Source organism: Trichoderma ghanense (genome assembly GCF_004382785.1).
Source record: "Trichoderma ghanense strain CCMA-1212 chromosome Unknown scaffold_5, whole genome shotgun sequence".
NCBI lineage: Eukaryota > Fungi > Ascomycota > Sordariomycetes > Hypocreales > Hypocreaceae > Trichoderma > Trichoderma ghanense.
In genome coordinates, this window is record NW_027395668.1 from 331469 (window position 1) to 353504 (window position 22036).

A 22036-nucleotide genomic window follows, 5' to 3' on the forward strand; every position below is an offset into this window, starting at 1 on the left:
TATCAAAAAAGCATCAAGCTTGTCATATCTCTCTCTCGATATGCATGCTATATGTGATAGTCGTGATGAGTGTGGCCACCTGAGTCGGGCTGCCCAGGGACTGGTCAATGAGACGTTACCATAGTCCTCTCCTTCATACATACAAGTGTGGACGAGGGTAGACGATCCAATAGGGGGAGAGTCATGGCTTTTCGTCAGAAGTTACAGAATAGCATCACTCGTCAGTTCTCACCTCCCTGTTCTGAGACATGATAGAACATCGGCTTGGTACTTTGTAGAGGTGTGATGGCTTAACTGCCATGGGCTTGTTTGGCCGTGCTCCAAACACCCAAGGGCAAGACACTCTGCATGATTACATTGGCATCCCTGAACGAGAATGGCATGACACAGGCACACACAGACATGCTGTTCATGTGCCATACATCCATCATATCTCACTGATGTATGTCTCTTGAGAGATAGCATCTCACATCATCATCCAACACGTTTTCCTCTTTCGGCCGCCGCTCGACTACCCGCGTACCAGCCGGAGTAGCATTAGCATTAAAGAGGCATTAGAACATCGAGCAGTCCCCAAGTCTCTCGACGTTGCAGTCAGTTGGCGACTCGTCTCACACCTCGGGCCCCTGAGTCACAGGTACCACGCGGACAGAATGGTCAATTGCAAAGGAGGGTGACCATAGCACATAATCACATGCGACCTCCCATACGGAAACACCTCTGGGCTCACAGTACTCGCCAGCTTTCAAGATAGTGTATGTCCACAGCTGCTCAGAGTGAGTGACACTCCAACTGTGAGCCATGGGGCGGTGCATAGACGCAGCGTTGAGAAATCATATTTCTCTTTTGATGTGTTTCTGGCCTGACGAACCACCCGGCTACACAGGTGAACGTTCTGGGTGAGCCAGTAGTAAAGGGCGCCTGCCCAGAGGTCATCTCCTTAGATTGTTTCAAACCACGGGGCGCTGCAGATGCTTGATACCTGAGCCTTGTATGCTCAATGTATTCGCACTAGCGGAGCTTGACGTGACAGCTTTTAAACGGTCGGCGTCTAAAGGGCAGGCAGGATGCAAAGTCCAAGGCTCGGTGGCCCACAAAGGATTCATCTCGACGTTCTCGTGCCCAGAAAAAAGCGGCCAGCCGTCCCGCGGCTGTTTATAGACAGCGTGTAGGGTCTGCACCGCCCCTTGTCCGTATGACTCTTCGTCGTCCTGTCCTTGTAGGGACTCACTAGCCCATCCAGACGTTAATGAAAGAAAAAGGATGGATCAGCGGTATGTCTATGGCTCTGCTTGGTTTGTGATGCGCGAGAGATGACCCAAGTCGAGCCTTGAGAGCTCCTGGATCCCAATTGTTTGAGGACGAACGATATCACCACCTGGCAGTATACTTCGGGTGAGCATATTACTGGAAGTTCGGGAGATGCGCCTCAATAGCCATGAGACCGGTGAGAACAACCTCGAACACATCGATCGGGATCGTTTTCTCAGCTCAACAAAGCAACTCTGGTCGTAGTCTCTCAGTAAGAGTTTCGGCAGGGTTCCCAGGGAGATTCTCCTTCTTCTTCATAGGCTTCGTCTCCAACAGGCCGACGAGGCCTTTCCGATCGACTCTTGCCAGCAAAGTGATAGTCCAGGGCAATCTTACTGTTCCTTTGCCCTTCCAAGGAGCCATGTAGCCTGCAAGGGCTTTGACCCGTCGAGGCCTCGATCTCGCGGTATGAGCGACCATTGCCCATGGGGGGCTTCCACATAGGCTCCCGCGGTGACGTCGATTCGCGGCACTGGGTATCGTTTCGTCAAACTATGTATCTCTCTACAAAAGAATCTCGGGCACACGAGAAACAGAGCCTGTCATAAGGCGAATAGCACAGAATCAAGCACAGACGACCATGGGTAGTGAGAAATTGAGGGTCCCTCAAACACTTCTCTTGGGTGGAATGGCTTCATTACCGCATTTCTGTGTCCCGTGGCGTCAAACCTGCAATATAGTATAACGGTGGTTTTCCTTTTTCCTTCGCGAAAAAAAAAAACAAACAATGAGTGAAGAGAAGTGACTAGCTATTCGATAACACTAATACCGTTTCGACTTTATACCCTACCTAGGTCTCAGGAGAAGGAACATTTGTATTATACGGTGAAATCCCCCCTGGCATAATCAGTTGCTACCCTCATCAGTACTTGTCGGGAGTTGGGGGTGGGTATCATCAGCTCCATCCGTACGCTCGGTGGTTATGTTAAAGGAAATTGATGGTAATTGGTCTTACAGTCAAGCTTGGATATGTATGAAAGCGCGCCATGGCGTTCTCTAGTCATCTGGGGAGTTGTTCCGATGAAGGCAAGAAAACAACCACTTGTCGGATCACTGGAAACGCCACGGCGCAACGATTGCGTAGCTCAAATGGAGCAAACCAAAGTATAGAAAGGGCCAGTCCCTTTTCAGAAACCGACTTCTACTAAACAACTGCTCATATTCCAGAAATGCGTTGTTTACGGTTTCTACGTCGACTGCTAGGCGAAGGCCGCCGCCATCACAGGGACCACGACCAAAAGAGCCCCGGCGCCGCTATTCTCCAGCTTCCGCTAGACATTCTCTTTCTAATCACCAGTCACCTGGCTTTGCACGATGAGTTCCTCCTTTCGCACACGTGCAAAGCACTTCGGCAAGTCGTCTTCCACCACTGGAACATCGAGATCCCGCGGCTCTCCTTTGAGGATCAGATTGGGTTCTGGGTAGGGCTGGCTTACACGTTACCAAATCGCCGGGTCTGCCTGAAATGCTGCAAGCTACATCCGATCGATGCCTCGGATGTGCCCGCGGCCTTCCGGGCTGTAAGGTCTAGGGGCGTCCCTTGCCGCGTCAACTATTCTCGGGGAATTGAAATCGAAGGGTACTCAGTCCAGCACTACCATGTGCAGCTTGCACTCAAGCTGTCTCGCCTGGGCAGTGTACACCAGCAATACCTTGCGGCACTGCTGGATCCTTATACGCGCACGGGGCGATCACTCATACCGCCACTTGCAGAGTCCTATGCCGCAGAGCCCAGGATTATCAATCAACGGTTCATCCTACGTGAAGAGTGGAACATCAGCAATAACACGGGTACTGCTCTGCCACTCTTCTCGGACAAGACATGCCTGCACCTCCCAGTCTGCCCGCACATGCGAATGGCGTTTGGCGGACCCGCGAGGTCTCGCAGTTGGAAGGAATCGTCTATCCGTTGGATGGGACATATGTCTCATAATAACACTAGCGACAGTATGCAGCAGCTCGAGGAGTCCACCCTGCTCAAAGAAGTCACTTTGCTTGAGGATGGTATTGAACTAGCTTACGAATCCCCAGGCCGGTGGATATTCAACTCTTGTCTGCACTGCCCTACGGATTTCGCAATCATGGTTTCCACAGATGAGCGGGAGGCGACAATCCGGGCTTGGCACGACTTTGGGAGAGAAGGGTCACCACTGGATATCAGTTGGAAGGCACATGTGACGGACGGAAATGCACATTGGCTTGATGTAGGTCCCTACGTGGATTATGCTCATGGTAGCATCCGGGAGTCATGGTTAGAAGAAATTCCTCATGGGGCCGGAACTACAGGTGGCCAAACAAAGCTGCGGAGCGGCTTTATAAAGCTGATAGACGGCCTGAGTAAGATATAGCTTCCGGGATACTTGAATAAATATATAACTATATAAAAAAAGAAAAATGCCCTACACAGGTTGATATGTAGTGTGCTGAACTGGGTTATCGCCGCCAACTTGAAAACCGGCTTCATCTTCCCGAGTCCGCCGTCTGATCCGTCCCGTCCCCGTCCCGTCCTTATTCCCACAAGTCTCGACCGCAAAACCAGAGCTCAACTCCACCTTATGGCAACGTCGTGCACTCACCGATTCGGCAGTGGCCGAGACTATCTGCGAGCCGTCTGCATCTCGCTGTTGGCTCTAGCAACAGACTATTGGCTCTTGGACGTCTTTCTTCGCGCTCACGCTGCACTCCTTCACTTTTCACAGCAATTGGGAGCCTCAGATCATGCTAGCAACTGAGTCACTGGAGCGCCGTCTCCAGATGGGCTGCGACGCTGCCTTATCAAGAGTCCCAGAAAGGCGACGAATGACAGGGGCAGAGAAGCCACACGCGCGCCCAGGGTCCGGCTGTCCCTTTGCATGGTAGGTAGTATCCGTACTGCTAGCGAGAAAAGGATTGGACGGGCAGGGCGACACTGCCGCGGAGGCGATATGGTACCCTTTTTCTCACTGCTGCTCTTCTCCCTCCTCCTTAACCGCCTTCTCCCTGCCGCAGGACCGCAGGCCGAGATCCTCTTTCGCTTCTCTCAACATTCATTGATCCTGCGGGACCATCTGTTTTCTGTTTCCCGTCTGGGGCTGGCACCCAAGGACGCCACTTTCGCTTTTCGTTGTCCCTCTCAAGTTTGTCGACGCCCGATCATTGTTGGCTGACGCTGAGAGCTTCTGGCCTCACCTGAACTCTATTCCTTGCCTTCGTTCCGCCTTTTGCTCAGCTCTATATGTATTGCTCTTGCCGGGATCCCTCCTGTTTATAGCATCTCTGCTTGTCTGCCGTGTCTCAACAGTGGACAATGCAAGCAAAACGCCTTCTGGCCGCTCTCCTGGCGGCGTCAGTCGCCCATGCGGCCCCCATCGAATTTGACGACAACAAGGTCTTTGTCGTTTCGCAGAAGCCTGTCTCGACATCTCCATATAAGCCTCAGGCCAAGAGCGCAACACTGCTTGCCAATGTCACAGATCCCGACCTCAGCCGCGATTCCTGCGGCTCGGTGAAGATGGGAAACCGGACGCTTTGGACCTGTCGCGACACGTCTATTCGCATCCCCGACACGGACCAGTATGGCTTCGTCTTTGCCAACTCGGCCGGCTGGACGGACTATCGCCAGGACGGAGCGCCTGACATTCAGACCACCGGGCCGGTTGGAGCAGGATCGGACGGCACCAATAGCATCCTCCTGATGAAGGGCCCGCGGCCGAATCTTCCTCTGTTCTATCCCTTGGGCTCCAACATGTGCCCGACCTCGGGGATATGTATCGACGGGACGACCAGATGGACCACTTGGCCAGACTCACCACCAATGGTCACGGACACGGCTCAGAACGGAACCATCACGGCTTATACCTGGGTATCCAACAACCACATGTCCAGCACCGGCCTGGAGGTACTGACACCTCAGCCTTCCACCACCCTCTACAAAATGACTTACACGCCCGATGCCAACACGGACGTGCTTCCGGCCGTGACGACCGTGGATGAGGCCTTTTGGGAAGAGCACGAGATCGAATATGGAACCTATGGCAACGTCGTCCAGGGGGGGTACGCCTATCTGTACGGACTGCTGCAACCAGGAGGCGTCGCTCTAGCACGGGTCCCCGTCGGCAGCATCGAGGACGAGAGCCAGTACGAGTACTACGTGCGCGGCAACTGGGCAACCACCAAGCCGGCCATCAACGACACAGCCGCCGCGGTTCCCAACGCCGGGACAACAGGCCAGGGCACCTTTTACTACTCGGAACGGGCCCAGTCGTACGTCTGGATCGGCCAGGCCAGCCCCAGCATCTGGGCCGACTTCTACGTGACGACGGCCCCCAGCGCCGAGGGGCCCTGGACGACGCCATACCTGCTCTACTCGGGGCCCAACGGCGACGGGGACCTGCCGTCGTACAGCCTGCAGGCGCACCCTCACCTGCTGCGCGAGTACGACGACGGCATCTATCTGACGTGGACGCAGTACTTCAAGCCCAGCACGTACACTGCATATGTCACCCCGCTCGTGTACGTTTCGTTTGTCTAAGGGAGCGTCTTTGGTGGACACATGCGGTTGGTGATGTTTGGGGAGAGCCGTTGAAGTGATACGATACCCACGTTTGTTTGTTTTGGTCGAATGCGAGTGAGCGAGACGTGCATCAATGCCTTACATGGACATGGATACGGATTAGTACCTACTAGGCATCTACCACGTATCTTGGGGGCAGATGCATGTGCCTGCCTGCCTATGTACATATTTACAGATAGACCGGGGTCAGGAGCAGGAGGGGCAATCATTGATAGAGATACGAGTACTACGGCAGCAAATGACTGGAGGTTACAATGCATGCAGATCCATCAATTGTTTTGTTTTATGCCAGTGGAGTCTGGGGTTGAGATTGAGGGAGAAAGGGGGGGGAAGATGCTTGCAGCTCGACAGCGTCTTGTAACAGCCATTGAATGAGGTGCCCCGTCCGTCTCGATGGAGCCCTCATTAGATGCTTGACATGTAAATCCTGCGACAGAGCCCTGCTCCCGTCTCAAAGCACCGTCAATGCATCGGCTCACGCTGTTTGCATGAAAATCCGGGCCTCATCACCCTCTTCCAATAAATGCCCTGAGCGGTGAGCTGCAGCGCCTCGGATCAGAGAGCCCACATGTGACACGTGTGAGCCTGTCGACGAGTGTCCGAGATCGAACGCTGGCTGTTCATCCGTCGTGAGAACCCGATTCCCCTCATCTTGGACCGCGCGGCTCATGCATACGTGCCTTACGTACATGTCAAATCTCCCTCCCTCACTTGCGCTGTCCACGTCGTTGAACCGAGACGACTCGAGCATACAATTCATAAGCAACTCACCAACTTCCCCGGCCCGTTCAATCGCCTTATCAGATGCATTTCCATCTCCTCTCCTCATGAGCGCCGCTAGCCCTACTTGTCCTTCTAGCCGTGCAGCAGCCACCAATCACAGGACCGCTCTGCCCGCTATAGCACACCATGGCGCACCTGTAGCGCCCTGTAGCGCTCGCTTCCCTCCCTAAAGCCGCATTCGGGGACCCGTTAGCCGGACCAGCTGGCCGTTCTCCACACCGTCTTGTGAAAGCCTCTGCCTTCTGAATACCGTCATCAGGCTCACAGCCTAACCAGAGCTTTTTTTTTCTCTTCACTCTGCTTGCTCCTCCTCCTCCTCCTCTCTTCTACCTCTTTCCTCCTCCGTCCGTGACTGTTCTTCTCCGCAGGCTTTCTATCCGGAGAGCCTCTCCCTCCTCGTCATGGCGTCCGACGGCAACCAGCAGGTGATGGACGTGGTAAATGCTCCCCTCGCCTCGATTTTTCCTCCTTGCTTCTTTTTGGCGGCAAACACCAGCCGTGTCGTCCATATACAGCCGCGGCTAACTCAAACCTCTCTCTCTCTCATCCTTCTAGCTGTCTAGCATCTCGGGCCACTTCCGGCGCGTCACGGACAATGCCGCCGAGTTCATCGACAAGGGCGTCGACAAGGCCTCCGAGGCCGTCCGCGAGCGCCTGGCCACGGTCGACTGGCTGCCCGACATCGTCAAGCCGCTGCCCCCGCCCAAGCCCGAGGTCGTCGTCGTGCCGCTGTCGACGCTCGAGAAGCTGCAGGGCTGGATCGCGCGCAACAAGTACCTCATCGGCGCCGCCGTCGTCATCACCGGCACCGTCGCCTACAAGGGCTACCAGCAGAACAAGTACGTGCGCAAGGTCCGCCGGGCCAAGCGCAGCAAGAATGGCGGCCGCTCCGAGGTCATTGTCATTGCCGGCTCGCCCCGGCTGCCGCTGACCAAGACGCTGGCGCTCGACATGGAGAGGCGCGGCTTCATCGTCTTCATTGTGTGCAACGCCGTTGAGGACGAGGCTGCCGTCAAGTCCCTGTCTCGCGCAGACATTCTGCCCCTCACCATTGATACCACAAACGTGAGTCTCTCTCTCTCCCTCTCTCTCTCAGCGCTCTCTCTCTCAGCGCTCTTTCATACAAGTCACAAGTCAATGAGCTAACCGATGTCAACCTTTCCAACCAGCCTCCCAATGCCGGACTCGCCATCGAGCGCTTCGCCCACTTCCTCACATCTCCCCGAGCCCCCGGCCCCAACATCAAGCCCAACCAGCTGACGCTCAAGTCCGTCTTCCTCATCCCCAGCCTCCACTACCAGACGTCGCCCATCGCCACCATCCCGCCATCAGCCTTTGCCGACCTCTTCAACACCCACCTGCTGCAGCCCATCCTCACCATCCAGACCTTCCTGCCGCTGCTCACGTCCAGGCTCAACCCCGTCGGCGAGAAATGGGTCCCTCCCAAGGTCCTCGTCTTCACCCCGTCCATCATCTCGTCCATCAACCCGCCCTTCCACGCCCCCGAGGCCACCGTCTGCTCCGCGCTGTCGGCCTTCACCGAGGTCCTGACGGCCGAGCTGCGCCCGCTCGACATCCCCGTGACCCACATGCAGCTCGGCACCTTTGACTTCTCCGGCTTCGTGCAGATCCGCACCGGCTCGCCGACCCAGGGCCTCGTCACCAACGCCGGAAACCCCGAGGACACGCTGGTCTGGCCCGACGGCGCCAGGCACGTCTACGGCCGCAACTTTGTCGCCCAGACGGCGTCGGCCATCTCCGGCGCCCGCATCCGCGGCCTCAAGGGCAGCTCCCTCCGCCACCTCCACGCCACCGTCTTCGACGTCATCGACGGCTCCATCAAGGCCGACACGGTCCGCATCGGCCTCGGCGCCAGCATCTACGGCTTCGTCGGCCGGTGGGCCCCGCGGAGCCTCGTCTCGTGGATGATGGGCATCCGCAAGGTCGACGAGCTGTCCACCTGGAAGACGAGCTCGTACGAGGGCTCCGAGGACGGCAGCGACGACGGCGACGACGGCGGCGAGGGGTCCATCTCCGAGAGCAAGGAGTTTATCGCCGTCCAGTCCGACGACAACGTCTGGGGCTCGGGCGAGACGGCCAAGTGGGAGCAGCCTCCTGTCGATGCCCCTGCCCCTTGAATAATGGACAAGCACGAACCAGAAAAGTAAAGAAAAAAAAAGCAAAACCCGACAAAAAAAAAGAGCATGAAAGCTGTTTAACCTTCTTTTACAATGATGACACATGACAGCTTTGCCGGAACAGCATGGCCATGAGCTGGAATCTATGGGCACAACTACCTAGTATATATATATATATATATATATATATATGCTGAAGGCCAGTATTTAACGATTGGATGTTTTATGTATGCATGGAAGGAAACCACACTCTGATCTCATCAAACGGTACATAGATACGCTCACGACTTTTCTCGAATATTTACGCATTCATTCATTGATTCACTTATTGATTGACTCAATTGATTTTGCTCGAGGTGCCACATCAAGATGCTTCATTTGTAATGCCATCTGCCTGTCTCAGACCGTGTGCATACGCAGACTAGATAAACGCCCATACATGATTGCTTCCTTGACCCCATAGACTCCATCCCAACAGGGTATCATGAAAGGACTCAAACGACCGGCAACATCGCATCAGCCGTGAGCCCTGACCATCATCCGTTCTGTAAATTTCCCTCTCGCCTCTTGTGTTTCCCACTCCCATCTCCAACATCTCCAGCAGCATCATCATCATCAGTGCCCCCTCCCCCTGAATCTTCCCCGACCGCCACCACCCCTCGCAGATCCATCAATTGTTTTGTTTTATGCNCCCTCCCATGCCGCCCATGCCCTCTATCCTCCCGCCCATCCCTCTCCCCCCGCTCCCTAAACCGATCCCCGTCATCATCCCTCCCACCAAACTGCTGCTGCTCTCGCTGCTGCTGCATCATCTCCATCTTGAGCTCCTCCTCGCTCTTCTCCGCGCTCTTGGCCACCGGCTTCTCCAAGTCCTTTGACCACTTCGGATGCGCGCCCACCTTGCACTCGGGCCCATCAGGACAGAACCCCGCAAGATAAAACACGCACAGCTTCCGCCGGACGTGCTTCTTCGAGCACAGCGGGCCCAGCGGACAGAAGCCCATGTCGTAGTGCGGGCACGGCGGCAGCTTCGACAGCGGGTCGACGTGCAGGTACAGGCACTCCTCGCCGTTGGAGCAGTACCCGTTTCTCATGAAGAAGTTGCACTCGGGCATCTTGCGCAGGTTGTACTCGTGCAGAAACTCGCAGTGCTCGCCCTTCTTGCACAGCCCGCGCAGCCAGTGCTTGCACACGAGCGAGTTGAGCCCGCCCGTCGGCTGCTGCTGCTGGCCGTGGTCCCCCCGCGACGACGACGAGAACCGCCCCTCCGATACGTGCCGCTCCGCGCAGCGCGTCCCGTTGGGGCAGCTGCCGGACTGGAAGGCCTTGCATATCGGCCGGTCTGCCGGCAGGCCGACCTGGTACGTCTGTCGGAGGAAGGGCGAGAAGCGGAAGGTGTAGGGCTGCGCGGAGTGGTTGAGGATGGCGTCGACGTGTTTCGGGTGCGATGTTGTCGTGGCCATTGTGAAGGGCTGTGATGAGGAGAGGAGGGCAGAAGCGCCCGGGTTTTGGTTGTCTGGTCGACGGCGGACGAATCGCTCGAACGAAATTGATGGCTCTGCTTGTGCGATGTCGAGGGTAAGGAGAGATTGCAAGATTGCGTGAGAGAGGCGTTGAGTTGTAGGCTCGTAGGATCGTGAGGGCCTTGGTGAGGGCGTTGTTGAGGAACAATGGCAGAGAGTGCTGCAGTGATTTGAAGAGGCAAAAAGCTGAAGCTTGAATGGAGAAAGTCGAGGATGGTCGTCTGTTGGTCTGATCCTTGTGCTTGACAATCACCCCAGCTTCAGCCACTAGTGGCGCATTTGTCAGCCACACCTCCAACTTGAACCGTCTCGGCTTCTGAGGTATCCATCTAGCGACCATCTCTTACCGTCTACGCCACGGCCAATGTTATACGAGGCACAGGATTGCATGAAACAGCATTTTGTTTGCAGGTAAAAACAACATGTATTACAATTTGTTTTTTTGATTGGTAGACGTCCCAGCATCAAACTCAACCGTAGACCGTGATGGCCTCACCGGGATTCTCGTGAGACAACCGCCCTTGGCAGTATCCCCGAAACCGAGATGAAGCAGCTATGCGAAATAAAGCCGAGAACTAAGCGGCATTGTAGATGCCGAGGGTATTATAATGCCGTATGAATATCAAGACATGCCTGGTGAACAAGCCAAGGCATCGAGAGCGAGTGACCAAAAGAAGAGGAAAAGAAGGAAAAGAGACCGCCCAAACAAAACACGCGAACAAACAGACAGACAGACGCAGACTCGGTAAGCCTTTTGATACCAGCAATAAGCCCTGATATGCAATCTCTAATGAAGAACCCAGAAACAACTCCGCATAAAGAGAAGGGAAAAGCAGAAAAAATCCATGCACCCAGCTGCCCATAGGGCCAGGCAGGCGTTCAAGCCTGGTCAAGGTTGTGATTCCGTCCCAAGTCGGAAAGTTCCGTAGTCATAGCAAAACACCATAAAAGGATGGGACAAGGCCGTTCAGTACAGAGAGTCGGCAAAGTCGCCCTCTCTCTTTTGAGCGTAACACACGCAGCAGTTGACGTAGCGGTGGATCGAGGCGTCCTCGAGACTCTCTCGTGCCGCTTCCAGCATAGCCACCCGCTGTTCCGGGGACAGGTTCAAAGCCGCCAGGGGCTTGGCTGCCATGGCGCCGAGGGAATCATTGATGGTCGTCTTCATGAACACGCCGAGGGCCCGCAGCGTCTTGTCCCGCGGCCACGTCGAAATCGGTACCTTCTTCGTGATGCAGTGGACATTGCTAAAACCGGTCTCCCGAAGAATCTGCTCGATGTCGGTAATGGCAAGAATGTTGATGCCGTAGACTCGCAGGCCGTCCTTCACCGTATCAAGGAACACTCGGAGGGGATCGTCGTCCTTCATGGTGCCATCGTCGCATCGGATCTCCGTCATGAGTTCGTGGAATTCGACCCAGCCGCCGTTCTTGACGTGTCTATCCGCCAATATCAGCCACCTTCCTTGATAGTCGATGCGTGTTTCACATCGTGAGCAGCAGCGAGTACGAACGGGTATATCTTGGTAAGAAGGCCCTTGAGGTCCCGCAAAACATCCGTCATCTGCCGAAAGTGAACCAGGTCGAACTCGGAGCCGTGGAGCCATTCGGGCTCTTCGCTGTCTTCGATGAACATGCGGACGTTGATGGGTACCCATGATGGCTGGATCGGTGACAGATCGGTGCCGATAACGCTTGCGCTCGGATGCTGGTCGGCAACTACCAGGAGAACGTCAGTCAGTCATGTACCCAAAAGGCGAGTCGGTGCGCCGCCGGTGAGCATGGAAGCGAGGGTGAAGAGCGTTGCAGTACCATCGATAGGCCAGATTCCTGTTCGGTCGGCTGATTAGCAAAATGGGTAGACGACTCCGTGTCGGCCTAGCAAGTAACTCACCAATTCCAGTGCCGATGTCAATGATTTTCTGGGGATGGCCGCCAATGTTGGAATAGAATAAATGCCCGCCCTAGCACCCAGACGTGTGAGCATTTCATTACCCAGTCGTTCCGACGCGGCCGAAGGAATTGGTGACAGATGCCGGCGCAAGGGGATAGAAAGGCGAAAAGGAATCCCCGCTTCCTCCGGACATACCATCAGCTGGAGAAACAGAGCATGGACGGTTTCCTCTCTGTGCCGCTCGACCTCGTCGTTGGGCATGGGATAGATGCCTCTGCGGAAGCCGTGATAGCGTCGGCCGTACGCAATCTCATCCTCGTAGACGCTTGGCGGCACCGACGTGGACGGCCCCGACGACACCTCCCAGCCGCTCTCGAAGTCGCTGCTGGCATCGTTGACGCCCGCAAAGCCGGTCTCGGCCTCGGGCTCGTCGTCGGCGTGGTCCAGCTCGAGCTCGGTCCGCGTGGTGATGCTCGTGGCATCCGTCACCGACGCGGTTGACACCAGCGAAAACGTGGTGTCATCGTCGTCATACATGGTGCCCTAGAATCCCTAGATGCGTGTGGGTAAGAAGTTGGGTTGGACTTGAATCCAGCCGGAGCCATGACCCTTTGTTTGGCTTAAGAGACAAGACGGTTAAGACCGAAGTGGAACCTTCAAGCTCCACCGTTGAAGATTAGTCCCTTTCCCTGTTCCCCTGCCAGAGCACTAGCAGGCATGTCTGCTCCGTCCAGATGAGGGGTCCCCTAATTAAGTACCTTAAGGTGCTGGACTAGCCGCCTGGCTCTTCTCTTGCCTCGTCCGCCAGACGCTTCTTTGGCATCCAACTGCCGAGGAGGAAGAGGCCCGGTGACGGTGACAGCTTGGCGGCTCGGTCGGGGTGTGACAAGTGGCTGGCGAGGTTGGTCGAGGTGCTCCTTTGTCTTCGTGGCGCTAATGGGCCGAGCAGGATTTCGAGAGGTTCGGGCCAATGGTTGGTGTCGGATCAAATCGCAATCGCCTCGGTTCTCACGTATCGAGTGATGTGTACTTCATCAGGAGCTCGGACTAGTGCTACTCGGTAGATACCAGCTGAGTACAGTCGTGGGATGAATATCGCAGTGGAGAGCCTGCTCCGTGGATTCGTCAGCCTAGTTTTCCAAGACATGTGCAGGTCGACCATATTCGACATCTCACAGCGTTGAGGAGGCACTGTTTCCCAGAGGAAGTCTCTTTCAGACAGTTCGCGCACGCGTCTTGCGCATAACCAACAGGCAACGGCTGAACGAGCCAGACCCGTGGCACTGGGCTGATGAACAGAACCTGGGGGTCGTATTGTGCCCTGCAGACGCGCAAACAACCATGCACCGTTCACGTATGTAGCAGGCTCGCTTACGTCGTCGTCGTGGATACAGCTTGTACTCGTACGAACTCTGTGCTCTGTCCAGACTTATACCTGTAATGTGAGCATGGATGTGGCCAGGGACACGGCACAGTAGTACCTTTGACACATACAGGTACCTAGCTGAGGCATTTGCCCTGCAGTCTTTGCCCGAAAAAGAAGATAAGAGGAAAGCTGATCCAGCTCTGTCCTTACAGCAGCAGGATGTTGCGATCAGCTCAATGGCCTTGTGAGGAGAATGGCGTGGCGTTGCGTCGTCGTCGTGAGAGAATACCGGGGTAACGCTCAAGTACAGACGCGGTAACTGTGATATTTGCGACACAGCACCCGCCGCTGCCTTCCAGTTTCGGGGGGCATTGAGGTCTAGAAGCACCCCGGCAGCATCCGAGATCCTCCCCGAGCGGCACGCAACATACATATCGCTAGTGTAGTAGATATGCGGCTGCGGAGGATGCGCAAGCGGGGAAGAGTTGAAGAATGTTGAAGAGTGGCATCACGATCGGGGAATATCCAAGCCGTGCTGTGTTTGGCTCGTCTCGTCCCTCGTTTTTCCTCCTATCACAGTCTGCAAAAACCGGGGTGATGCAAGTCCAGCATTGATAGACATGCGATTTCCTTGGCCTATCAGGGGGGCTGCGCCTCTGGTCCGAGCGGGCTGTGAATCGCAGTGTGTCCCGTACCCCGTTGGTTTCATTTCATAGGAGTGATGTTGGGCCAAGATGAGCCGCGGTGGAGGATGTCCGCGTAGGATATCTTGGGCACAGTAGAATAAAGCAGTCCACGCGAATGCCTCGTGATCATTTTTTGGGCCTGAACAAGACTTTCATGCTATTAACACTCGCTATCGGGTACCAAGAGGGAACATGCTTACCAACTCGGTGCGGCGTGCTTCAACAACATCCATCTCTTATATTCGATGGATCTCTTGGGTAGCCAAGCATGGAGCCGGCGGTCAGGGCATGCCTGGACTGGTGCCTGTCTTTGCTGGCGTACGACTCGGAGACTGCTGATGCACCTCTCCTTTTGTTCACGTGAACGGAGCACTCATAGCAGATCAAAACGTGGCAGTCACAAGCGGTATCCAGTCAAGGCGCAAAGACGCCTGCAACAGACGGTTCGGTGTCCACCGAACAGCAAGGATCCTGACCTCTGTTCCCCGCCTTGCCTTGCTGTCGGAGACTTCTTCATGACCGCTCCATACTTTGGAGTATACCTACGCTGGTCAACGGTACGGACACCAGGGGCTGCCTAGCCGGCGCGGCAGTTTGTGCAGCGTCTTGTGCACCATCCTGTATAGGTCGTGCAGCGGCTGACGTCGTAAACTGGAGCAGAACTTGAAACCGATGTGAGCTGAGCAACGGGTCGCCGCAACGGATACAACGTCAAGGGGCAGGATGATGCTCGGAACGCATAGAAGACCCTCTCGCCGAAACTTCGAGCGTTCTAGCAATACCATTGACTTGTAGACATGTGTCCATGGTGGTCCTAAGACGGGCGGAAAGCTGTCCAGAGGCCAATGATCAAGGTCTCAAAGTCGGTGAAGTGCTCCTGGTCATCCTGAAGCTCGTCAGGTGCCTCCCCAGGGCTCAAGCTTGATTATGGGACTCGGCTCAGCCAACAGTCGGGCATGAACAGCGCAACTCAGTTTTGAAAGTCATGGCTCAGTGTAGCCAAGGGCTGCTGCCACAGAAGCGATTACTGGGAATTACGACTTCTTCTTCCAGGTATGCAGTCTATGCACGTCGTATGAGAAGCATGATGGTCAGGCGAGTTTCTGCACTTGGTAAGCACAAGAATGAGCATGGTCTGCCATCAACGATGAACGTTCTACGTTACCTATCCGTTCATTGGTCAACATGAGGGGGAGAAGACGGAACAGCACATAGTAGCAGAGGGGGCGAAAATTCCCTCGATGGAGAAACGGCCATTCTCCTCCTTGTCATTATTCTCCATAAGGTACAGAACAGCATTATAGAGGGTTCATCGCTTAGGCTCTCAGCCCACACGAGGAAATTGCCCCGGGATGTACAATCTCCTTCCGGCCGACTTGCTACGTATCGTGACAGCACACAAGCAGAGCGAGGGAGCGAAGAAGAAGAGGAGTGAAGAGAAGACGACAAGACGACAAGACGAGAAGACGAGAAGAAGAGAAGAAGAGAAAGAGGCATTGACGTTGGAAGCGAGAAAGGCGGAGAGGACGGAAGGAATGGTTGATGCCTGAGGGTGCCCGTTTTCACAGCCTTGCGCGGCACGTTGACTCACCCTGCACTTGCCAATCAACCACAGCCTCAGCTTTGACCTCCTTCTCTCTTCTCTCTCCCTTCCTTGTTCACTTCGCTCTCACACAGATGCGCTGTTCCATGACCAAACAAAGCCCAACCAGGCCCAACCAGGCCGTACAACAAGGGCATTCAGACGAACTACAGGCTGTGCCGTATGACGTCGTGTCGTGTCGGTTCCACGCCGTGGTTTCCCTAGCCTCCAGACTTCACGTTGCGGTCGACTTCTTACTTGTCTCACAGTGAGCATTCCGCAACGCCCATCGCTTCCAAATTAACCAGAACGTTTTCCCGTACGATTCGACAAGGCACGCCCCGTTGCTGTTTTCCCTTTCCACTCTGGCCGGCGGTTTTGGCGGTGTTGGCGTTGATGGCTTCGATGGAGCAACGGAGCGACTCCACGATGATTTCGGTCTCGCCGCCTCGACACCCTCATCCCACCGTGGACGCATGGCCACGAGGCGAATCTGACATGCTTTCAGATGATATGCGGCGTGTATTTCGGTCAAGGAAGTCGTTCAAGGACGCCTCACCACCTCCTGGAGTGTTGGCTCCTCTTGTCAACATTGGGCTCCGTTAGAGAGCCATCGTCGAGGCGTCGGGCTAGTATCGCATTAGCCTGTCTCATTCCACGGCTTGCAACCCGAACAGACGCAAAAAGGGCATTGCGAAGCAAGGAAGTTGAAGCCGGCGGTCAAGAAAAGCAACAAAGACGAGTCGCGTCTGCCATCCACAGGGCGAGCTGTAGCCACGGCGCTTAGGAGGTTTCTGTGAAGTCACGGATCCAATCTAAGACGACGACAAACATGGGTGGAAGCAGCCTAATTTTGGGACCCAGAGTCCGTGCGGCTGGAGTGAGAAGGAAATCCAGAGAAGACGAAGAATGACAGGGACAGGGAAAGAGATAGTCGAGACATGGCAATATGGCAAGCTTCGAGAAGGGAATTGACCACGGCCGCCGGCGCTGCTGGCGAAAAAAATAAAAAGAGCGGTAGCGGGATCTGGGTTAGGACGGGCCTTTTGGGACAAAAGTCCACCTCACCAGTCTAGCTATCCAGCGTCCATCGTGTCCAGGGCTCCCAACGGGTCACATCACACCCCCTCCACTGGAGTCAGATCGCCGACGGCCCAGTCGATCACGAGCACGACGTATGCTCTGAACTGAGCATGTGCGAACAACGAGGAGGAGCATGGCTCTATCTGGCATATACGTGCGAGGGAAGGGAACCACGTTCACCAGGGATCCATCCCATACAACGTTGGAGCAGACTGGACGACTGGGTCCGCCAGAGGTGGCTCATCAACGCGGCCAGCAGGTACCGGCTCCATCCAACGCTGTCCTCGGATCTAGCCATCCATCCCACGCATGCTGTCACTGCCTCTGTCTCTTTACATGTCATTCTCCTCTTCGCACGCAAGTCAGCAGTTGGGCTCCCCGCAATTATGTCATGCATCGTGGACGGCTTCGTCTCTCCCTGGCCTCTGACCAGTCCCAGGCCTTTCTTCGGACCCTCATCTCTTTTTTCCCTGTGCGTAATTTGCATTCTTCTTGGTGTCCCGTATCTGTGTTCTCTCAGTGCCCAAGACACCTCGAAGCCCCGGCCCCCACTGCGACTTGCTACTCGTCTGTTACCCGTCCCACTGTCTGGACCGCTGGTCATTTGCTCGGCCTAGGGCTTGGACTCCCTCTTGCTATATCGGTGTATGCTCGTATGGGTGAGCGCTCCGTACGACGCCGCGTGTGGATGGTGTTTGGCAAGCCATGCCCCCAGGAAACACACGACACGCCGGCATCGAGCCCCAGCACGACTGCCCACCCCCTTGATGCCTAACCTGAGTTGCTGCTGTCTTGGTCGTCTGGCCTTCCGGAGCTAGCCCGCCCCGAGTAGTACGTCTCCTCCGGCAGGGTCCTTGAGGTTGGATCTTCACAATGTTACCGATTGACTACAAAACTATCCCATGCTGCTGCCTCTTTTGTTTTCTCCCCCCTTCTCGCAAAACTCCGAGAGCCATCCCCTGGCGCTTCTCTATATGCTTCAAAGACTCGGCTACCAATTGATGAACCCCGTTCACGGCCACGGCTATTCCTGAACGACGCCGTCCCTGTCGCCGACATCGCCGTTTTCCTCCGGCTTCCTCTGGCCGTGAACCGACAGCACCATGAGCGGCGTCTCGCGCAAGTCACGTATGGCCACCAGTGTGGCCAGAGTCATGTACACCAATGCAGTCTATTTCCCTAGCAGCAGGATATACCAAGGTGATTCGCCGGGCATGCTCAATTACAGCTGCATCAACCACGTGTATTATGCTTATGCCAGCGTGACGGCGGACGGCAATGTGTTTGTGAGTCCCTAGTGAAGAGCCCGGAAACCACCGTTGCCAAGGTGGCTTCTCCCCGAGCGTTTGTTCGGGACATGGCTGAGAAGATTACACCTGCATACTGTTGCTCGGCTGGCTGACTTTTTGTGACGTGTGGCCCAGCTTGGCGATGAGTGGGCCGATGCGAGAGCGCCAGTGGATGGCGTTCAGGGTGGTTTGGGATCCTTGATGCATCTCAAGCAGAGGCACCCTCACCTGCAGGTGGTCTTATCCATTGGCGGCAGCACGGCGTCCGAGGTGTTTCCCATTGTTGCGTCGAACACCCTGCTCAGAGACAACTTTGCCCGGTCCGCCCTTGGCCTTGTCGAGGCTTCCGGGCTTGACGGCATCGACAGTGAGTACAAGACTTTCTCAGACAACTTCACATGCCCATTCACACGTTCACCCTCAACCGCTCATCCTCGTTCACCCACTCTCCATCACTCTTCCCGATCCGCCTCTTCTTAATCTCGCTCTCACGCCCGAGTCCACAACTAACCGTAGAATGGCCGGATGACTAGTTGCGTGGGAGTTCCCGTCCGAGGCCAAACATGGCCAAGATTTCCTGGCCCTGCTGGCAGCAGTCCGGATTCATCTGCCCGATGACCGCTTCATCTTGACCGCCGTGCTGCCTGCGGCCAAGGAGGTCCTCCAGCTGATCGACCTGGCGACGGCAGCCGAGTACCTCGACTACATCAACCTTGTGGCGTACGACTTCTTCGGCACATGGACGTCCAAGAGCGGCCATCACGCACAGCTATACACGATGAACAAGGACGAGCCGTCGGCGTCGTCCGGCGTGGCACACCTCATGGCACAAGGCTTCCCTGCAAAGAGCATCCTGCTCGGGATCCCCACGTACGGACGAAGCTTTTTGAAATCCAACGGGCCCGGACAGGAGTTCAACGGCGTCGGCGGCCAAGACGGCACCTTTGAGTACAGCGAACTGCCACGGAAAGGATGCAAAGAGATTGTGGATAGACGCTATATTGCGGCCCAATGCGTCGGCGGCGATGGGGGATTTGTCACGTACGACAACCCTGAGACGGTCAAGGTGAAGGCGGAATTTTGCAAGCAAAAGGGCCTAGGGGTTTGTGGAGCTCATATTCATTCCAAAGTTCGAGAGACGGTCAAAAGGTTCTTTGCTAACGCTCAGGCTGTGTGTTTCCTCGGCAATACAGGGGCTCTTCTATTGGAACGGACCGGCGGATTCTCGAGATCAATCTAGAAGCCTGATCGCGGCCGGTTTCCGCGCTCTGCACACGTCTTGACGAGGCGGTGCTTCCACACGGTGATTATGACGTCTTTTCTATTACTTTATTTTTTTCCAGCCTGGTTCATATAGACTTCTCATGACCCATACGCCAGCGGACTTCGCGGTCTTCGCCTTACCGCTATTGTTGACAAAGCAACCGACGGAAGGGAGGGGGGTTTGACTTGTGCAAGCAGCAGCATGACTCGGACGTCTTTGCAGCAACAGCCTGTCGGCCATCGTCCCGTTCTGCGGTACGGTGACGGATCTTCTTTCTGGGCGCAAGATTTTCTCTTGGTCAGGGTAGAAAGAGAAGATCCAGAAAAAGAGGGAAATGGAAGGAGAAGTGCAAGTTCAATGGGTACGTATGTGGGCGGGGAGGGAGGGGAGCCAATGTCCTTCGATGATATCCCTTTATAGACTACACAATAGACGGGGAACAGGCGTTTGATTTTCTTTTGTCTTTCTTTGGCTGCATTTCTCATCTCTCCGGGGGAAAGGGCTAATCACAACAATCTTTCTCTTTCTGTTTCTCCTCTTTCTTTGGGCCGTCTTCCTCCCTCCCGCCCACTAGGGAGCTTCAGTGTAACCAATGCTCTCTCGCCTCGAGGCCTTCCGCCGCTTGCTGACCACTTGATGGACACGAACCGCACGGACGGGACCATGGCCATTCATAGCGTCATCAGGTACATGGCAGCGTCACTGGAAAAGGCACGTCGAAGCCGCCAAGAAGATTTTTTTGTGGCACCGGGCAGAGGAAAACGTCACTGAGCAGAGCGGTGCGTTTCAAAGCCAAGTCGGCACGCCCAACTGGGGTAAGAAGGTCGTTTTGGTCTGCATATGGAAAATTTGGGACCCCCAAGCATGCAGCTTGTTGTGGTGCAGAAAATCGGGCCCGGGAGCCTTGACTGGTCGAGCGGCTCTTCGTCTTGAACGGGCCAACGCAGGATCGGTGACGGTTTGGTTGACAGAAAGCCGGGACGCACTGGAGCGGAGCGGCTGCGGCCGAGGTCGGGCTTTCTTGGGCGACAAAAAGGTTCTCGACTCGGATGTTGGGACTGGTGGAACACTCTTTGTTAATAAGGTCGGTGCCATTTGCGAGCTCCTCATGGTGCTAGAACGCAATCGAACGAAAGCTTCGACTTGTCTTCGCTCCGTCCCGCTCGTCTGGCGCCGCTGTGAGCTGAGGAGAAGCTGCAGGATCTGCTGGCCTTTTGGAGAGCCCCTCTCCTTGGCCTCTGACGCAAAAGTTAGCATGAGGAAGACGCCGTGCTAAGTCGGATGCTATTGGCATTAGTCTCATCGTCTGTGTGAGCAGTGGCTGGCTTTGGCGGCCACCACGAACTTAATGCCGCTGGTGGGCATCACGCCAGCAGGCAGCGAGAAGTCGGACTTGATATCCTTCTCATCCTCTTTATCCACGACGTTGGACCTCGCGGATCCAGCCATGGCGCGCTGCTCCGCATAAGCCCAATGGCTCTGCAGTAGGACAGGTACTAGATTAGCCTCAACGCTAGCAGAAAATGGAGTCGACGAGACAGCAAAGAGGCGGCGACCTCTTTTTTTCTTTCCAATGGGCGCGGTTATTTGTTTATTACGTGCGGACACAGACCCAGGTGCCTTCGTATAAGCATGCCGAGCAGAAAGAGAGAGGAAAAGGCCGACTGAAGAGGAGGTCAACAGACCAGCGATGAACTGTGTTCCCCAGCCATCCCAATTCTGCCCGATGATGCAGAGATACGAGGAGGCTCTCCTTGCTGGCCTTGGAGCTTCTGGATTGAGGCGTTGGGTGGAAGGAGAGATGAAGTGAGATGGACGCCATTGCTTTGGGTATCTGCGTGTTGGATCTTTGCTTGGCGTCTTCTGTCAGCGTGGTGTGTGTGTGCCTGTGTGCCTGTGTGTTTATGTGTGCCTTGTTGTCTTCGATGTGGCTCGATACTCGTCGTGCGAATGCGCGGTATGATGCTTGCTTGCATGCGGCTCTCACGTGGCGATAAGATAAGCGTGGATGGAGTGCGCGTCATCTGTCATGTCGGACGAGGTTGACGTGACCACAAGCATTTGCTGTTCTTGTCGCTGTTGCTGGCGAGGGACAGCGGGAGAGCAGCTTGCGTGACGGATATCGTTCTTACATAACGGCATCGGGGAGCTGGACAGCGCATCCAGCTGTGCTGCAGCGCCTCAGCGTGATTCCGACTGGGCATCAGCCGACTTGCAGCGAAGACGAGGCGCCACCTACGGGTGCCTTACGGCGCTGAGCTGGTGCTGGCGCTGGCACTGGACAGTGAGACTCCCGCAGTGGTTAAGACACCTGTCAAGCCTGTATGACCTGACACCTGAGAGGAGCCGTGTTTGTGGTGTGTATTCCATACACGCGCTATACCGGCTCTCGGCTCGGGTCACTGCCGTCCCCCGAGGTCCATTGCAAGTACCTTCTCCTTACACACAGCCCGGTTAGCAGCACCTACTAGTAGGCACCTGGACGCTTCCGGTAGCCGCGCAGCCTCACTCTCGCGCTCTCCCCAATCAAACACCAACGACGGCGGTGGCACACGGCTGACGGACA

General features: G+C 55.6%; 9 protein-coding genes across 9 annotated transcripts; 4 read left to right on the forward strand and 5 right to left on the reverse strand.

Annotated features, from left to right (window-relative positions):
* Positions 1-2480: 2480 nt before the first annotated feature.
* CCMA1212_005044 (uncharacterized protein) lies at positions 2481-4043 on the forward strand (the record flags this gene model as incomplete). Its single annotated transcript, XM_073702325.1, has 2 exons — positions 2481-3515; positions 3702-4043. The coding sequence occupies 2 exons, from the start codon at positions 2481-2483 to the stop codon at positions 4041-4043; spliced, it is 1377 nt and encodes a 458-aa protein (XP_073558715.1).
* Positions 4044-4597: 554 nt separating this feature from the next.
* CCMA1212_005045 (uncharacterized protein) lies at positions 4598-5821 on the forward strand (the record flags this gene model as incomplete). Its single annotated transcript, XM_073702326.1, has 1 exon — positions 4598-5821. One exon carries the CDS (start codon positions 4598-4600, stop codon positions 5819-5821), a length of 1224 nt encoding a protein of 407 aa, XP_073558714.1.
* Positions 5822-7047: 1226 nt separating this feature from the next.
* CCMA1212_005046 (uncharacterized protein) lies at positions 7048-8784 on the forward strand (the record flags this gene model as incomplete). Its single annotated transcript, XM_073702327.1, has 3 exons — positions 7048-7083; positions 7202-7711; positions 7816-8784. The coding sequence occupies 3 exons, from the start codon at positions 7048-7050 to the stop codon at positions 8782-8784; spliced, it is 1515 nt and encodes a 504-aa protein (XP_073558713.1).
* Positions 7190-8889, reverse strand: CCMA1212_005047 (uncharacterized protein; the record flags this gene model as incomplete). Its single annotated transcript, XM_073702328.1, has 3 exons — positions 7190-7666; positions 8005-8525; positions 8886-8889. 3 exons carry the CDS (start codon positions 8887-8889, stop codon positions 7190-7192), a joined length of 1002 nt encoding a protein of 333 aa, XP_073558712.1.
* A 431-nt stretch (positions 8890-9320) lies between these two features.
* Positions 9321-10247, reverse strand: CCMA1212_005048 (mRNA 3'-end-processing protein YTH1; the record flags this gene model as incomplete). The annotated part of the gene is made up of 1 exon (XM_073702329.1): positions 9321-10247. The coding sequence occupies one exon, from the start codon at positions 10245-10247 to the stop codon at positions 9321-9323; it is 927 nt and encodes a 308-aa protein (XP_073558721.1).
* Positions 10248-11274: 1027 nt separating this feature from the next.
* CCMA1212_005049 (Secondary metabolism regulator LAE1) lies at positions 11275-12737 on the reverse strand (the record flags this gene model as incomplete). Its single annotated transcript, XM_073702330.1, has 5 exons — positions 11275-11746; positions 11821-12025; positions 12119-12136; positions 12201-12270; positions 12396-12737. The coding sequence occupies 5 exons, from the start codon at positions 12735-12737 to the stop codon at positions 11275-11277; spliced, it is 1107 nt and encodes a 368-aa protein (XP_073558720.1).
* A 677-nt stretch (positions 12738-13414) lies between these two features.
* On the reverse strand, positions 13415-13999 carry CCMA1212_005050 (uncharacterized protein; the record flags this gene model as incomplete). The annotated part of the gene is made up of 2 exons (XM_073702331.1): positions 13415-13483; positions 13514-13999. 2 exons carry the CDS (start codon positions 13997-13999, stop codon positions 13415-13417), a joined length of 555 nt encoding a protein of 184 aa, XP_073559043.1.
* Positions 14000-18020: 4021 nt separating this feature from the next.
* CCMA1212_005051 (Chitinase 1) lies at positions 18021-19489 on the forward strand (the record flags this gene model as incomplete). Its single annotated transcript, XM_073702332.1, has 4 exons — positions 18021-18203; positions 18342-18573; positions 18740-19308; positions 19400-19489. The coding sequence occupies 4 exons, from the start codon at positions 18021-18023 to the stop codon at positions 19487-19489; spliced, it is 1074 nt and encodes a 357-aa protein (XP_073559044.1).
* Positions 19490-20256: 767 nt separating this feature from the next.
* On the reverse strand, positions 20257-20919 carry CCMA1212_005052 (uncharacterized protein; the record flags this gene model as incomplete). The annotated part of the gene is made up of 2 exons (XM_073702333.1): positions 20257-20742; positions 20809-20919. The coding sequence occupies 2 exons, from the start codon at positions 20917-20919 to the stop codon at positions 20257-20259; spliced, it is 597 nt and encodes a 198-aa protein (XP_073559045.1).
* Between the last annotated feature and the right edge of the window lie 1117 nt (positions 20920-22036).